The 14,307-nt window shown below is 39.3% G+C and overlaps 2 protein-coding genes across 7 annotated transcripts; one reads left to right on the top strand and one right to left on the bottom strand.

Moving 5' to 3' along the window:
• The first annotated feature begins 293 nt into the window (after window positions 1-293).
• Window positions 294-6,512, top strand: LOC115748641. 5 transcript variants are annotated; one of them, XM_030685198.2, is made up of 10 exons: window positions 294-739; window positions 847-927; window positions 1,565-1,693; window positions 2,296-2,451; window positions 2,591-2,696; window positions 3,025-3,207; window positions 4,175-4,340; window positions 4,985-5,295; window positions 5,442-5,531; window positions 6,156-6,512. In XM_030685198.2, the coding sequence occupies exons 3-10, from the start codon at window positions 1,679-1,681 to the stop codon at window positions 6,218-6,220; spliced, it is 1,092 nt and encodes a 363-aa protein (XP_030541058.1). In that variant the 5' UTR covers window positions 294-739; window positions 847-927; window positions 1,565-1,678; the 3' UTR covers window positions 6,221-6,512. The 5 variants fall into 5 exon arrangements, with proteins under 5 accessions (XP_030541058.1, XP_048141408.1, XP_030541057.1 ...); XM_048285451.1 differs by having other exon boundaries at window positions 4,988-5,295; XM_030685197.2 differs by lacking the exon at window positions 847-927.
• Window positions 6,513-7,434: 922 nt separating this feature from the next.
• LOC115748639 (beclin-1-like protein) lies at window positions 7,435-13,614 on the bottom strand. Of its 2 annotated transcripts, none has more exons than XM_048285449.1 (10): window positions 13,246-13,614; window positions 12,398-12,730; window positions 12,127-12,297; window positions 11,243-11,367; window positions 11,069-11,117; window positions 10,079-10,237; window positions 9,544-9,629; window positions 8,736-8,807; window positions 8,271-8,420; window positions 7,435-7,767 (listed from the first exon to the last, which is right to left on the bottom strand). In XM_048285449.1, exons 1-10 carry the CDS (start codon window positions 13,396-13,398, stop codon window positions 7,527-7,529), a joined length of 1,539 nt encoding a protein of 512 aa, XP_048141406.1. In that variant the 5' UTR covers window positions 13,399-13,614; the 3' UTR covers window positions 7,435-7,526. The 2 variants fall into 2 exon arrangements, with proteins under 2 accessions (XP_048141406.1, XP_030541054.1); XM_030685194.2 differs by having other exon boundaries at window positions 12,398-12,747; window positions 13,248-13,613.
• Between the last annotated feature and the right edge of the window lie 693 nt (window positions 13,615-14,307).

The following is a 14,307-nucleotide window of genomic DNA, read 5'->3' on the forward strand; positions in this document are numbered from 1 at the left end:
TAATTATAGTTAAGCCGAAGAGAAGAAAGTTAAAAGATAAGACTGACAAAAAAAAAAAAAAAGGATTTCACCGTGGGGTGGAAATTCAGAATGTCTATGTACGAGGTAGAATTTGTGAAGGTAATTCCAGCATCTGTTTGATTTTTTAGGAAGGAAATAATCTTGAAGTACGAAAACGGCAAAGCGAAGGCCCATTCCAAATTTGGAAGAGTAGATTTTTTTTTTTATTTTTTATATCTCGCGCTGTTCATCTTCCTCCGTGTCTTGACCCAAAAAAAGAGAAAAAAATCTTCCTCTGTGTCGTCTCTTTCCTTGCTGCGTCTCCGACGAATGCCACTGCCAAAAACCCTCTCAAAGTCCTCGCCTGGACACTCTCCGATTGCTCAAGCCGAAGCCGACGCCGACACACTGTCGCTGATCCTCGGAGTCTCCGAATCTACTTCGTTCCTTCTCCACAGTTTGTTATTTTTTCTGGGTTTGTGGAAATACATTGGAAGCTTCGAGTGGAGTGAGGTATTTTTGCCCGCGTAGGTATCTGACTGCGTAGTTGCAGCGTTTTTTTTTTATTGAGCTGGGTTTTTGGAGGCTTTCCAGCTTTTCTCCTTCTGATTTGCTCTAAAGTTTGCTCTTTTGCTCGAGTTCTTGGAAAATCTGGCTTTGGAGGGAAGCTTGGCTTCTCAAATTTTCGAAACTTAGTTTGCTTGCGAGCATTTTGGGAAGTTAAATCGCTTCGTGTTAGGTGAGTTTTTGCCGGATCTTGCAGTTTTCTTCGTGTCTGGCCTTGTAGAGTGGATTTTTTTCTGTCGTATGATGTCTTGTTCTGTTCTCTGTCCTCTTTAATTTAAGGGTGAACTGATACTGACGTAAAGGACTAAAGGTTGCATCTGGGACGGTAACCTGGTTTGTTGCTCTGTTATTAAGATAGTGGTAAGTTAGTCGAGCAAATACATGTCATAATGGCCTCAGCACTTTTTCCTATATTGCTCTATGACTGAGGCACGCAGAAGCTGGTAGAGTTTGAAACTGTTAAAGGGGAAATTGTGGGAACAGCATTCTACTTTGCATTTTGTTTGCACGTTGTTTAATTTGTTAGATATCAACAAGGGTAGTTTTAACTCATCGAATTTACTAAACAGATTGTGTTCTTCAGTTTTCTGCAGAAATTGCGAAGTCTTTTTGGGAATGAAGTTCAATTGAAAAGAACTTAATGTGTTATGGCTGGATTCCATGTGCCTAGATAACTTTAAGTTGATTTAAAGTTGCTAGTTAAGGTAGAATTATCATCTGTAAGAAGTGAAGGTAGGTGTGTGACAACGTTGAGATTCGACAACTCAATTAGAACATGGTGTTGTTTGTTATCATGTTCTCCAGTTAACTTTCTAATGTTCATTCTTTCCAGTTCCTATATTTTAGGCCGATTATTGGGTTTTGCAGGGTTTGATTTTCTGCATATGTTTGTTCCTCCACTACTGAAAATATGTGGTGTTGTTCTTCGATCTTGAAGACCTTATTTTGGTTACCTTAAAGTACTTTACTAATGATGCACTTCATCCTTATTTGCCAGGTGAACCCTCGACTCTTCAAGTGAAACAGAATTAGATAACTACTGAGTTCAACTTTATTATCACTAGGGATTCTTTGCTTGAAAAGAAATGTGGCCAGCCTGTATTTTGCTGTAATGAAGAACACACAGGTTAGTAGTCGACTTTACATCTCTCACAACTCTCTTCAATATCTGTCTGTGCTACTTTTCATGACCTCCTCTGGTTATTATATCTTGCTTTTTGCTTTATACAGCGTTAGAACCGTCCAGCTTCTTTCTATTTCATTGACTTTTCTATGCCACAACCTCACTGTCAGTGCTGCTATTCCAATAAAAAGAAGAAAGATTATGAAACTTCCTTGCACTTTGCTCAATGCCTCTGAACTTAGAATAATGACGCGGTCCTGCAGAAAGCAATTGTGGCACCCCTGCATTCATTTGCGCATGGTGTGGTTGGCTCATTTTGACAAAATAATTTTCTTGTGAAAAAATGAGAGTGAAACTGGATGACATCACTGACACGTGGGGCATATAGGTCTTGCCGATGACCATCCAAACTTATACAATGACATTTGGACTTTATCTAACTACACGATGTTACAATTTTTAGGTTCTGTTCAATTCTAAACAGTCAGATGTAGGTCAGAGACTGTTGAACAGCCCTGCTGCAAATCCCTTCATTACAAGCACTTTATTAGTTTTTCTTATTTTCCACCTGAACACTGAGATGTTGTTTCATGTTGAAACTACAGGGCACACAAGAAATACAATCTTCAAACCATGCTTCTCATGATTCTCAAAGTGACCAACAGAACAACCTGGGAGCAGAGGCTCCCTTGCCGGACTCCAGCTCTATTTCTACATCAAACAATGAAACCAAAAGAGTTTCGCGCAAAGATATAGAACTTGTAAGCTTACTCATCCTACTTAAAATTTAAGTTGGTAGATGTCTCTTGTTCTCTTTTCAATATATTTTCCTCTTTAGATTATCATCCCTTGAAAAGCACTAATTCTTGTTCGTACTTTCTGTAATGTGGCTTTTTGTAGGTCCAGAATTTGATAGAGCGTTGTCTACAACTTTATATGAATAGAGATGAAGTTGTCAAGACACTGTTGACTAGAGCGACAATAGATCCTGCATTCACGACACTAGGTGCGCATAGTGGGACACTATTGGAAGTCCTTGGGGCCACGGCTCATCTTCTCTTTAGATACTTAACTGAAGTTTGTGGTTATGGGTTTTGTTCTTTTGAAGGTCCTTGATGAAAAATCCTTGTTTTTCCATTTGGTCACCTTTTGTATATGCATCAATCACCATATATTATGGAAATTCCTAATAACTCTATATATTTTTTCTTTGCCACATTCATACTGAGAAATGATAGGAAAAATATGCTGCTGCTCACTTTTGTTGTACCATCTTTTTGACTTTGATATGCTTCAACTTATTCAACCATTTTTCTTTATTTCTTTATTTTCAGTTTGGCAGAAGTTGGAAGAAGAAAATGCTGATTTCTTCAGGGCGTACTATATCAGGTTAAAACTGAAAAAGCAAATTCTGCTGTTTAATCACCTACTAGAGTACCAGTATCATCTCATGAAATATCCTGTGCCTCCAAAGGTCCCTCTGGCCCCTATACAAAATGGAATTCACCCAATGCCTGGTAAGCTAACCTTCTAATGATTTGGTTGGAAAGACATGCAACTGAGATAGAAGTTTGCAAGAACGAGGATATCTCCAAAGATTCATACTTGTTAGTCATGACGGAAAGTAAATATGCATTCCACATGTAGCATTAGTGCTGTAAAAGTTATACATATTTCATGCGTACGTCACTGAGAATCTATTGTAGTATTGCTATCTTACCCTTTTTTGGGAAGAGGAAACCATTGTGAAAATAATTAATGATCGGAAGAAAGTCTATTGGATTTAAATGCTTGAAAAACAAAAGAATGGAGAGGGTGAATAGGGGGAGGAGTATTTCCCGCTTGGATCCACCAATCTGATGCCCCTAGTGGTTATGAAGGTGGGGTTTTGAGTTTCACAACTTACCTAATGAAAAGAGATGATCAAATCGTACCTCAATATGACTATGTGTTGTTACAGTAGATACCGATTTCTTCTGCCAAGCTAAGAAAAAACGGTACTAATCCCTTCCCTGCCGACTTTGACTCCACTTTCATTCCACTCATCTTCTGCCCTTTTCTGTCCTTCCAAACAATAATAGGCTATATGAGCTAATTTTCAACATAAGCTGCCAGGGAGAGGAAAGAGGATGTTGGCCTTGTCTTTATGCTCAAACATGGAGTTAAGGCTCATATAATACGCCACCATGTAGTTGAGGTTGTATGAGCTAATTTTCATCATAAACTGCCAAGGTGAGGAAAGAGGAAGCTGGGGGCTTATTTTTTTGTTCAAATATGAAGTTAATTTCCATTGTACATGAAGTTTTGCACATGCAAAGCATACTCTTTCCTTATCCCTATACCAAAATGCTAATCTCTGTTCTTGTGCTATACCCGCATACTATTCAATGATAAAGTTCATTCAAAGGGGATATGACTTGATGTATTAGGTCCAAGCATTATTTGTTGTCAACTACTCTTCAACTCAACTTGTGTTCAGTGCAGTTAACAATTTACCTATGGGATACCCAGTACTGCAGCAGCCTGCAATTCCAGCACCAGGGCAACCTCATATTAACCCGTTGGGCTGTGGAATTTCTAGCTGTCATGTAGTGAATGGAGTTCCTGCACCAAGCAACTATCATGCTATGCGTGTAAATTCAGGGAATGAGTAAGTACCAATACATTGTCATTATAATCTACTTCATCATATTTCACTACGACATTGATTTAACTTTCATTCTGGACCCATGTCCTGCGTATCCTGATTTATAGCTTTATACCAATTGGAATTGGGGATTAATTGTGTGCCATGTGTCAATTTGCTCAGTAATTTTCATAGTGCAGCACTGTCCTTTTAGCTGATCTGCTATGTGTTAATTGCATTCTTTGCCCGTATAATGGCATGGGGCACATGCTTTTGTCCCTCAACATGGTACTTATTGCAAAATGTAAGGGCAATTGCTGAGCATATGAATGTTTACAAGCATAAGTTATTTGATGTTTATACAATAATTGGGATTTGTGGGTTGTCATTTAGTTGTTGGCATTTAGTATTGAGCTGTACTCACTCGTGCCAAATCCTTCAATTGTCACTTTTTTTTCATGAGGCTAAAACATGATGTTTTACCATATTTTTCATGATTGCGGGCTGTCATTTAGTCCCTGGCATTTGATTGATCGTTTTTTCTTGCATTGTTTAAGCCAAGTATTTTCCTGTGTGACATTGTGCCTGTACGTAGTTGAAATTTACCTCACTCTCTTAACTGGTATTAACAACTACCATTTCCCTTGATTTAATATGGCAATGGATAGCAGTGCAACTGATGCGTCTGCCATCATTCCTCCGAGCAGTGCCATGTCATCCATGTCAGAGATGCCTGTGAGTCCTACATCAGCGGCATCTAGTGGTCATTTCCCCTTCTCTGCTTCAGAAATATCTGGATTGGGTGTAGATACGTCGGCACTTGATTCGGCATTTACATCTGATGTAGCAAGTTCAGTAGGATTGCAGCTTCCACCTGATGGGGGACCTGGGAATTCAAGAGACTCTCTTAGGTCATTGGATCAGATACAGTGGAATTTCAGTCTCTCAGATCTAACTGCTGATTTTTCAAACTTGGGAGGTATGTGGTTATTTATTCTTTCCTACAGCCATAGGTATTTGGTGTTCGAATGGCGTAAGTGTCCATTAACTCCATTCATTTGACTATGGCCTCTGTCATATCCTTACTCATACAAATCTTTGGGATATCTTTAATTGGAATTGCAGATTTAGGGGCCCTTGGAAACTACCCTGGTTCACCATTTCTTCCCTCAGATTCAGATATTTTGCTTGATTCTCCTGACCAGGAGGATATAGGTACCAATGCCTCCTCTTTTTCATGATGATTAACTCCATGCATCTGCAACCCATGAATGGAAAATATTCACTTCGAGACTGCTTTGAGTTGACAAATGTCTAGCGCAATGGAGAGGCATTACCTGAGAGATTTTCTTACTGTCCTTTCCAACAAAAAAGAAGAGGAAGCACGTCACTCCTTGCCTATTTCCTAGCTGTTCAAGCTTGAGTTACCCTAATGGAGTTCTATTGTGGAAGACTTTAGAACCTTATGCTAGTATTACTTATATGACAGGCACGATGCACCCGGTTTGTCCTCTTTTGTAGGAAGGGATTCAAATCACTAGTTTTTTTTTTTTTTTTTTCCGCCCTTTTTGTAAATAAAGTGGAGATGAGAGAGGACGGGAGTGAGTTGGCTTACTAATGGAAACCCACTGGAGCAAAGCAAGATGGGGGAAGAGCTTATTGAGCCCATTTAAATCTCAGTCACCTTTTTTTGGTTTATTTTGCATGACACTGTATTTACTCAATAGTATTGCATTTCCTTCCAGTTGGCCGTGTGCTCTGCTTAAAATATTTTACCTTGTCCTTCTGCGTGCACTAATCATCCATACTAATGTTTTTACTCTTTTCTTTTTGCTACAGTGGAGGAGTTTTTTGTAGATGTCCCTGGGCCAACAGGTTCTCAGTCAGATGAAGAAAGGTCCTAGATCCAAGTGAGACCTGATTTGTTAGGGTAGTTTAAGGATTAGGTTAGAAAAATAAGTCCTTGCCATCCAATATACTGGCCTGGTAGGTTTTTGTCAGTGACCAATGGGGAATTCTTCACTTTCACTTATAGCTTGTCACCGACAAATGTGGGCTTTTGTACTAAATATTACTTTGACAATCACTAGCCCCAGATGGAAACTATTCTGCTGTAACTTTAATTTTCTCAGATTCGCCCAGCTTATGGACCTATTTATCTACCTCATTGAATATTGTCTTGGGAAAATTGTTGCGGTCACAATCCTTTCCTTCTCGACAGGTTGCTGCGTTAATTATGTGGTGGTATGGCATGTATTTTCTGTTTGGAGTGCAGATACTTTTCCACCAATGCCATGGTTGATAAACACTAAAATGGAGCAGCTTGAGGAAAATGCAGCAAGAGCAAATATCTGCTGCTTTTCCTGATCTGATTCTCTGTTGGGGTACCAATGTTGTTATATTTTTCCCAGGATATCACCTTGCTAGATCAATTTGATTTATGTGTGGCATGCTAAATTTGTTACTATCAATGCCGTAATAGAAGGCATCTCAATTAATCCTTACAAGGTATGAGCAAGAACCATGATCCGAACGCTTAATGACTTGGAGGGGATGGTCGAGTCCTCGCCAAAAATCTTCTGGTTTTGGAGTACTACTCGCTTCCAAATTGTCATAATGGCGAGTGTCCTTATTCCGTGTTATTGCACCTTTTAAAGTGCGTGCTACTCCTGACCCTTTTTTTTCCTGAAGCCTGACCCCCGACCTTGCCCTGTACAATTGCCTTCTCTCGACGTTGCCTTGTTTTTGGATGTTGGTTGATTTGGACGACCCTGTGATGTTGGCACATAAGCGTCCAGGATCAGCAACCAGTCGGTAGCATCTGATCTTTGATGAGAATTGTGGAATGTACATCAACGTAACCCTAGGCTGACATGTATGAACGGCACACCAGGCGGGCGATTGTGGATATCTAACTGATTGATCATCACAAAGATGAATTATATAGTAAATAGTAACCATCTGAGGAATTGCCAGTTGGTTTTATGTCATTGATCCTTGCCTCGGACTTGAGCCTGCGGCAACATATCGTCACAACCCTGACAATGCAAGGGATAGGCTTCACCCCACATATGATTCTGCTCTTTTTTGGCTAGCACATATGATCCTGTTGAAGCGAAAGGCAACGAAATTCTAAGACCTGAATAGTTTTGCGTACTTCTATTCTACTTCTAATATGTACATGTCAGATGCTTGAATTGCCGTCACTTTTTACAAATTTTGGGATCCAAACTTGGCATCAGTTCCTCGCCTTGCGTATAAGATGCCTGCAGCTGGAACATCAACATGCTGAGATACTGTTGCGGAAAGCGATTGAAAGTTGGTATTCCCAATGAACCAGTAGAGAGCCCATTTGAGATTGCACAGGGTATACTTTAGAGCTTTCGTCCAATTCTCCTGCTTATTGAAACTTTGCGTGATAGAGTAGTTCTCGACTTTGTCATTCTCAATCCTGCAAGAACATCTCACGTTTAATTATTCTAATCAGTGGGAAATGCAGTATTCAATCAACATTCTGGAGCACCTTTGTGTGCACGAAGTGAAACTACATATATGTCCTCATGTACCAAAATGAATACAAACTAGGGTGTCAATAAGATTTCTCAATAGATAACATCCAGAATAGGTCCACAAGTTTCTTCTTGCTTTGACGCAACATTCATTAGCAAATCATAATTTTTTGCAAAAAGCAAATGATGTCCACAAGGTGAATTATTTTAGGTGATCCACATGTCCAGATGCAAATAATATTCCTACTATAAATAGAACAAAGAAAAGAAATATATTTTCTCCTTACGACCATAAGGACGTTTACTAGCAGTCCAGTCAGGATATATCAAATCGACAGATTAACATCAGAAAAATTCGATTGAGACAATTATGTACATACAGAAAGAATGAGATGGTGCATTCCATATTTCAAAGTTATATCTTCTTATAGGAAAAGACACTCACTTGTAAGGCAATTTGAAACATTTCTCTGGTGGTATGTTGTTCTCTTGATCCTTTGATTTAGCAAACTCAGCAAAGTCTTTGAGGCATGTCAAGAACAATGTCATAGCCTTGTCATAACGAGTGCTCCAGAACAAGTTCACAGGACCAAACCTAGGAATTAAAAATTCTGTTACACCACAAACGAGAAACCCACACAGAGAACTACAACCACAACCAGATGTTTGACAATTACATTCTAATTTAACTTCCTACAATTATCCCTGATCCTGATATGCATGAAGAGATGACAAAAGTGACAAGTTAATCATTAATGGGGTTTTCATAAATAAAAAGAAACATTAAGGCAAAATGTGTTTCTGAACCTACATCTAATTCAAGGAGGCATGGCCAAACTTTGAGACGCGCGTACAGGCTAAATGATATGAGAAGATTCAGTTCAATTGTGAGAAACTTATCTGTACTTACAGCTCATAACTATTGTTGCTGAGGTCCATAATCCGGGGGTAGCTTCCCATGGGAAGTATTTTTATACGGTATCTAAACAAACCACTCAAGGGAGAACACCCACTTGAATAATTTCAATCAGGCAATGTGATGAGTGCAAGAGTAGAGCTTGCATTTATCTACTTGGGTAAAATGATGTGTGCAAGAGTAGAGTTTGCATTTATCTATCCTATCGTCATAATAAGATGAAAATACCCTGAGCTTTCCCGGATAAGCAAAATTCTTGACACCACAGACCATGGGAGCATTGAGTTCCATCTTTTTTGTTTCAAAACGGCACAAAAGCTAATCAACTTATGTTGAACCAGAACCTAAGAGATGACTGAGTTTTTCGATAAGTTACATAAAGGCAGAGGAATATCCGCCACAAAGAATATTTATATATGTGCAAAGGCTCATAATCATATCATAAGGACACTTAAGTATTTAAATCACCAAAAGAAGCTAGCTAAGAAGTGAGAATTCCCAACATGCCACCTTTAAAATATATCAGCAAACGTAAGAATCTGGAGCAAGAGACATGTAGAAGGGATCAGGACACTAACACCCTCAAAGCCCATTACTACCCATAACTGGTTTTTTTCCTCAGCCTTACAATATTGTGCCAGATAATGCACCTAAAACAATGGCAATTAATAAACTTATGCGCATGGTGCCAACTGCGATTTTTCCTTCTTCTTTTTTTTCCCATTTGAAGCACATTGATCTTATGCTGTGGTCAATTAAAGCATGAAGATTAAATTCTAGATGAAATAAAGTAAAAGGATACGGAAACTTGGGCCGAAAATATTGACACATTGTATGTAAGAGGAGGCAAGCTTGGCCCCAGGCAGCATTTATCTCATCCCACTCCACCTGAGCAATTCCACACAAAGTGAAAGGATAAAGTCAAACCCTTTAACAAGATGAAATGGCAATTGAAACATAGGTTTAAAAAATAGAGACATGTTAGATGAGGCCTGAGAATCACTCGCGACTGCACTGAAAGATGTGTACTAATCCAAGCAAGCTCTTTTTAATGCATGTCCTTGGAACAAGTAATAGAAAAAACCTTAGATCAGAGAATCAGAGAAAAGGTTGTCAAATGTACAGAATGCAACTCAGCGCACAGCTTTTGTTCACTATGCGTCATGGAAGTTCCACCAAATGTTTTTTATTCCTAAAGAGTTGCGCTAATAGCAAAGGACATTCATGTACCACCACATGGTTTGATGTCATTATGAATAAAGATAAAATAGGAAGAGCTAAAAATGAACTGTCCAAACAATAGAACACATTCGAAGCGTAAACAGAGTATTTCTCACAGGAATTTTGGGAAGTCGGCCTAGTCGAAAATTGTTTATCGTCCCAAACTCTCCATCATGCCAGATGGGAAAGGCATCATTGAGGACATTGGTTCGCTTCAACAGCTCTAGATGTGCTTGTGAAACTTCAATCTTTGCCAAGATTGCATCTCTCTCTTCCTGTGGTAAATATATATTTTTTTCAAATTCAAAATTTTCGAGTTAGAAAATCAGCTGTGAAGTACCAACACGAAGGGAAATACATCACTGTTGCATCGCCTGTACATGCTTTTCACAATGCATGCGCTACATGTTTGTAAAGCTACAAACACTGCAAAGTTACGCAAAACAAATTACAATCGTTCATCAGTGGAATTGGAGTTAGCAACTCACCGAAGACAAATCTAATTTGGATGGTATGCATAATAGCCAAATTCTCTTGGACAGATTACATGCTTCAGTCACAACTAATTGAGAACAATAACTGAGAATCAAGTAAAACACGACTTTGATGTCACAGAGGCAAAGGCTGCATAATTTGAGCTTTCACCGGCACTTTCAGTCTACTGATCTTCCACATATGGAAGTTAAAAGTTTCCAAAGCGAGTCACAATCATACTCAGAAATGAGATTTTGGAACTGCAGACTTCAATTCCTATGATGCTATATAAGGATTCTAGATTTTGGATAACAAAGCAGTAGTGACAGCACAACAATCTTTCAACAATGTAGGGCTAAACAATCAAGTGCGAAATTATGAAAGACAATCACAACAGAAAAACCATGCCTAGTTAGCTTCTTTGCAATAGACTTTGGGAACCCGTTTAGACTGTGCCCAGAAATTATAATATCGTGCAAGTCGAATAGGATTTTGACTTTCATTTATCATCTTGTCAATGCAAGTTGATATACTTATGTTCTTTCAAATTGGTCAAACCAACTGAGAATACCATAATTGTTACGAATAGTATGAGAAGGGTGCAATTCATGAACTACAGAGTATGGACAGACCTGATGTGAAGTCAGCTGAAACTGAAAATTGTTAAACTCATGCCAATACCTGATGCACAGAAGTTCAAGAGTGATAAATAGCTAATAAAATCTTGATTCCCAAGTCTATGAGCAAGCAAGATCCAAAAGCAAATATGAGAACTGGTATTTATTTCACCAGTGGAGACAGGATACCTCTCCTCCAATTCTTGAAAGCGGCTAGATTTTGTTTCTAGTTCCTTCAGTTCACCACTAACTTCCTTATACTGTTTGTCTATTTCTTGTATTGCTACTTCAAGCTTCCTCTCTTCTTCTTCAATCTTAAAAGGAAAGGTATGGGATGTTAGTATTGATCTCAATCCCAGAAAACTCCATCAATAGTGTATACACACATATGCATCAATGATGAACCAAGTTCTTGGACGGAAAGGTGAAAAGGGAAGAAACACTGAACCAAGTGTCAAACATATGTCAAATTACAGGAGAAAAATAATATTCTAAACTGCAGATATAACCCTCAAAAGTATGTCGAAGTATTACATAACCAGACTAATACTCTAAGCTGCCAAATTATTCACCAAAAGATAAAATGCCAAGGTGCAAGCTTTGAATATCCTCCCTGCAAGTGACCAAAGACTTTACTACCCTTAACATCGCTAGTTTTTTCATTCCATCATGTCTAATGACGACACAGATTGCTCCATATGGGTTATACCACAGCTGAAATGCTTCCTTTACAGAAAATCATTAACAGTATAAGTATTTGTCTAGTCACTCTGAATATAATGCAGAAGAAAATGTTTATAGGGATGGTGACTGTAACACTAGATCTTATGACTCTAATAGAAATATAGACACACAGATGCCAGCTCTTTTTCATCATCATTTCCACTGAAGCACAACAAAGTCTTCTCCCGGCGTTAGATCTAAGGACCATGCAAAAACAGCACCCCCCCCAAAAAAAAAAAAAAAATAGAGAAAAGAAAAGAAACGAAGAATACCATAGAATGAAAGAACAAACCAATGACAACAATATTTCAAAACCAAACTCATAGTTCGATCTGGTAGCCTAATTGCACCTTTAGCTTCTCCTTAAGAAAATCAGCCTCGCTAAGAATATCGCGTGCCTCGCCCTCCAGTCTTTGCAAACAGGCTTCATAGGCTTCAATATCTCTGTTTACATCTTCAACCTCCTTATCAAGTTTATCAGACAATATTCTCATGCATTCAAGGCATAGAGGCTGTTCAACCTGAGAATGGCAATGAAGGAGACGAAAATATTACATAATTCCACCACAAACAGCAAATGAAGCAAATTCCCTATCCTCAGAGGAAACACATTCGAGTTACCTGAGACTGTGTTGTAGCAATCTCAAATGCACATTTTAGGACTGTTATAGTTGTGTTAAACCCAGAATTGTTTGGTGGCAGAGGAACGGCTGCATGGCCCCCTTCGGATAAGGGTAACTGGCCAGTTCCTCCATCTGAAGCAGATTCATTCTTATAGACTACAACAAAAGATTCATCCATGGCCTTCCCAGATGGGCTTGCATCAGACTGGAGGCTAGCACTAGCACCATGAGCACGTGGAGGAACCCCTTGTACCTGAGCTCTCTGTTTTGGCAATACAACGAAGGAATTGTCCATGCGAGTTGAACCCAACACGCTGTTCGCCCCATGCATTGAAGACCCGTGCATACCTGCAAATACAAGTGCCGGACATGGGATTTAGCACATTAGAGTGATTTCTCCCATCGAATTGCCCTGCCGAAACCATAAAAGATCATTTCCCCATAGTTACTAAATCCTTAAAGCAGCAAGTTGTCGTTTTTTATCTGAGCAAAGGTACGGTAAAAACGACGCTTGATCGAGGCTGAATTACAACTCTCAGCAAAGAAATGGTTTTAACAGTCTCCAGAGGCAAGAAAAGCGGGACATCATACGGATGCTCGTCCGCAATCACGTCAGGGCAATCAATTAGAGGCGAATGCTATTCAGTTGCTCGATCTAGTCATCTTAATTACTCTAAGAGCATCTATTAACAAAAGATTTATTTCCCAATCCCCTGCCCCAATTGCCTTAAAGGAAAAGAGCGACTTAACAAATTACGAGCTAAAATTCAGCTGGCTCGAGCAGAAATTAATACTACAAGACAACAAGAATCGAAACCAGGAGCAATAAGATGACGAAGAAACCGAACCGGAGCGGAAGGAGGGATCGTTCAAGTACTTGTCGGCGTAAGAATCAACGCCGACGATGGCGAGGGGATTGTGACAGTTCTGGCACAACCAGCGAGGCAGATTCGGATCCACCGGGAAGCTCCGGCCTTTGCCCTCGCCGGCGTTCTTCATTTTTCCAGTGTCCGGCCGCCTCGGAGACGAGCTCTCTCTCTGATTCAGAGCTTGGAAACCAACACGCACATGCTTTGCCGAGCGACGACGAGATCACCTCGCGGGACGGTATCGAGTGAGTGCTCGCGTCGGGATCGTCAAAGACCTGTTCTTTTTGTCCGGGTCGGGTCGCGGGTAGAGACGGAGGGTGCCGTACTGGTAACGTTGGACGCAAACTCGTTTTATGCGAACACGATATCGAGCCCGACTCGGACTGATTTTATGGATGGAGTGCATTAAAAAGTTCAAATTATTAAGCTGCATTTAATCTAATTCATTTTTGATAAAAAAAATAATAATCTAATTCATTAAAAAATTTCTAAATATCTCGAGAACACTATTGAGATTGGACAAAATTGCAAGTGACCTCGAGTTTGACTCAGAATTTAAAACAAAAAAAAACTAACAATTAACGGAATGAGTATTAGTAGTGAGCAAAATAGATCGATCGGACCAAAATCGCCTCTACCGAACAAGATTGACGAGTTTGGTCCGGTTCGAAGATCGTCAATCCAAGTCCCTAGTTCCTCAAGATAGCATTGGTGTCCAAGTGGTGCGGTTCTCGGTTCTAACGAGGAACAAGAGCGATGAACCGCCTACCCGGATCGACAAATTATAAATTTTTTTATTTATTTTATAAATACAATTGGTATGCGTAGACATAAGATTCTAGGCAAAGAAAGAGACCGGCGCATGTGGAAAAATTTTCAGTTAAATATTTTCTCATTAAATATAATATTGTACGTAGAAATTATATCCACATAACTACGTATAATACCGAACATTGTATTCGATATTCACTGTGACATGGACATCTCCATATGAATCACAAAAATATTATATGTAAATATGTGAATATTGAACAAATCC

Source organism: Rhodamnia argentea, chromosome 9 (genome assembly GCF_020921035.1).
Source record: "Rhodamnia argentea isolate NSW1041297 chromosome 9, ASM2092103v1, whole genome shotgun sequence".
Lineage (NCBI taxonomy): Eukaryota > Viridiplantae > Streptophyta > Magnoliopsida > Myrtales > Myrtaceae > Rhodamnia > Rhodamnia argentea.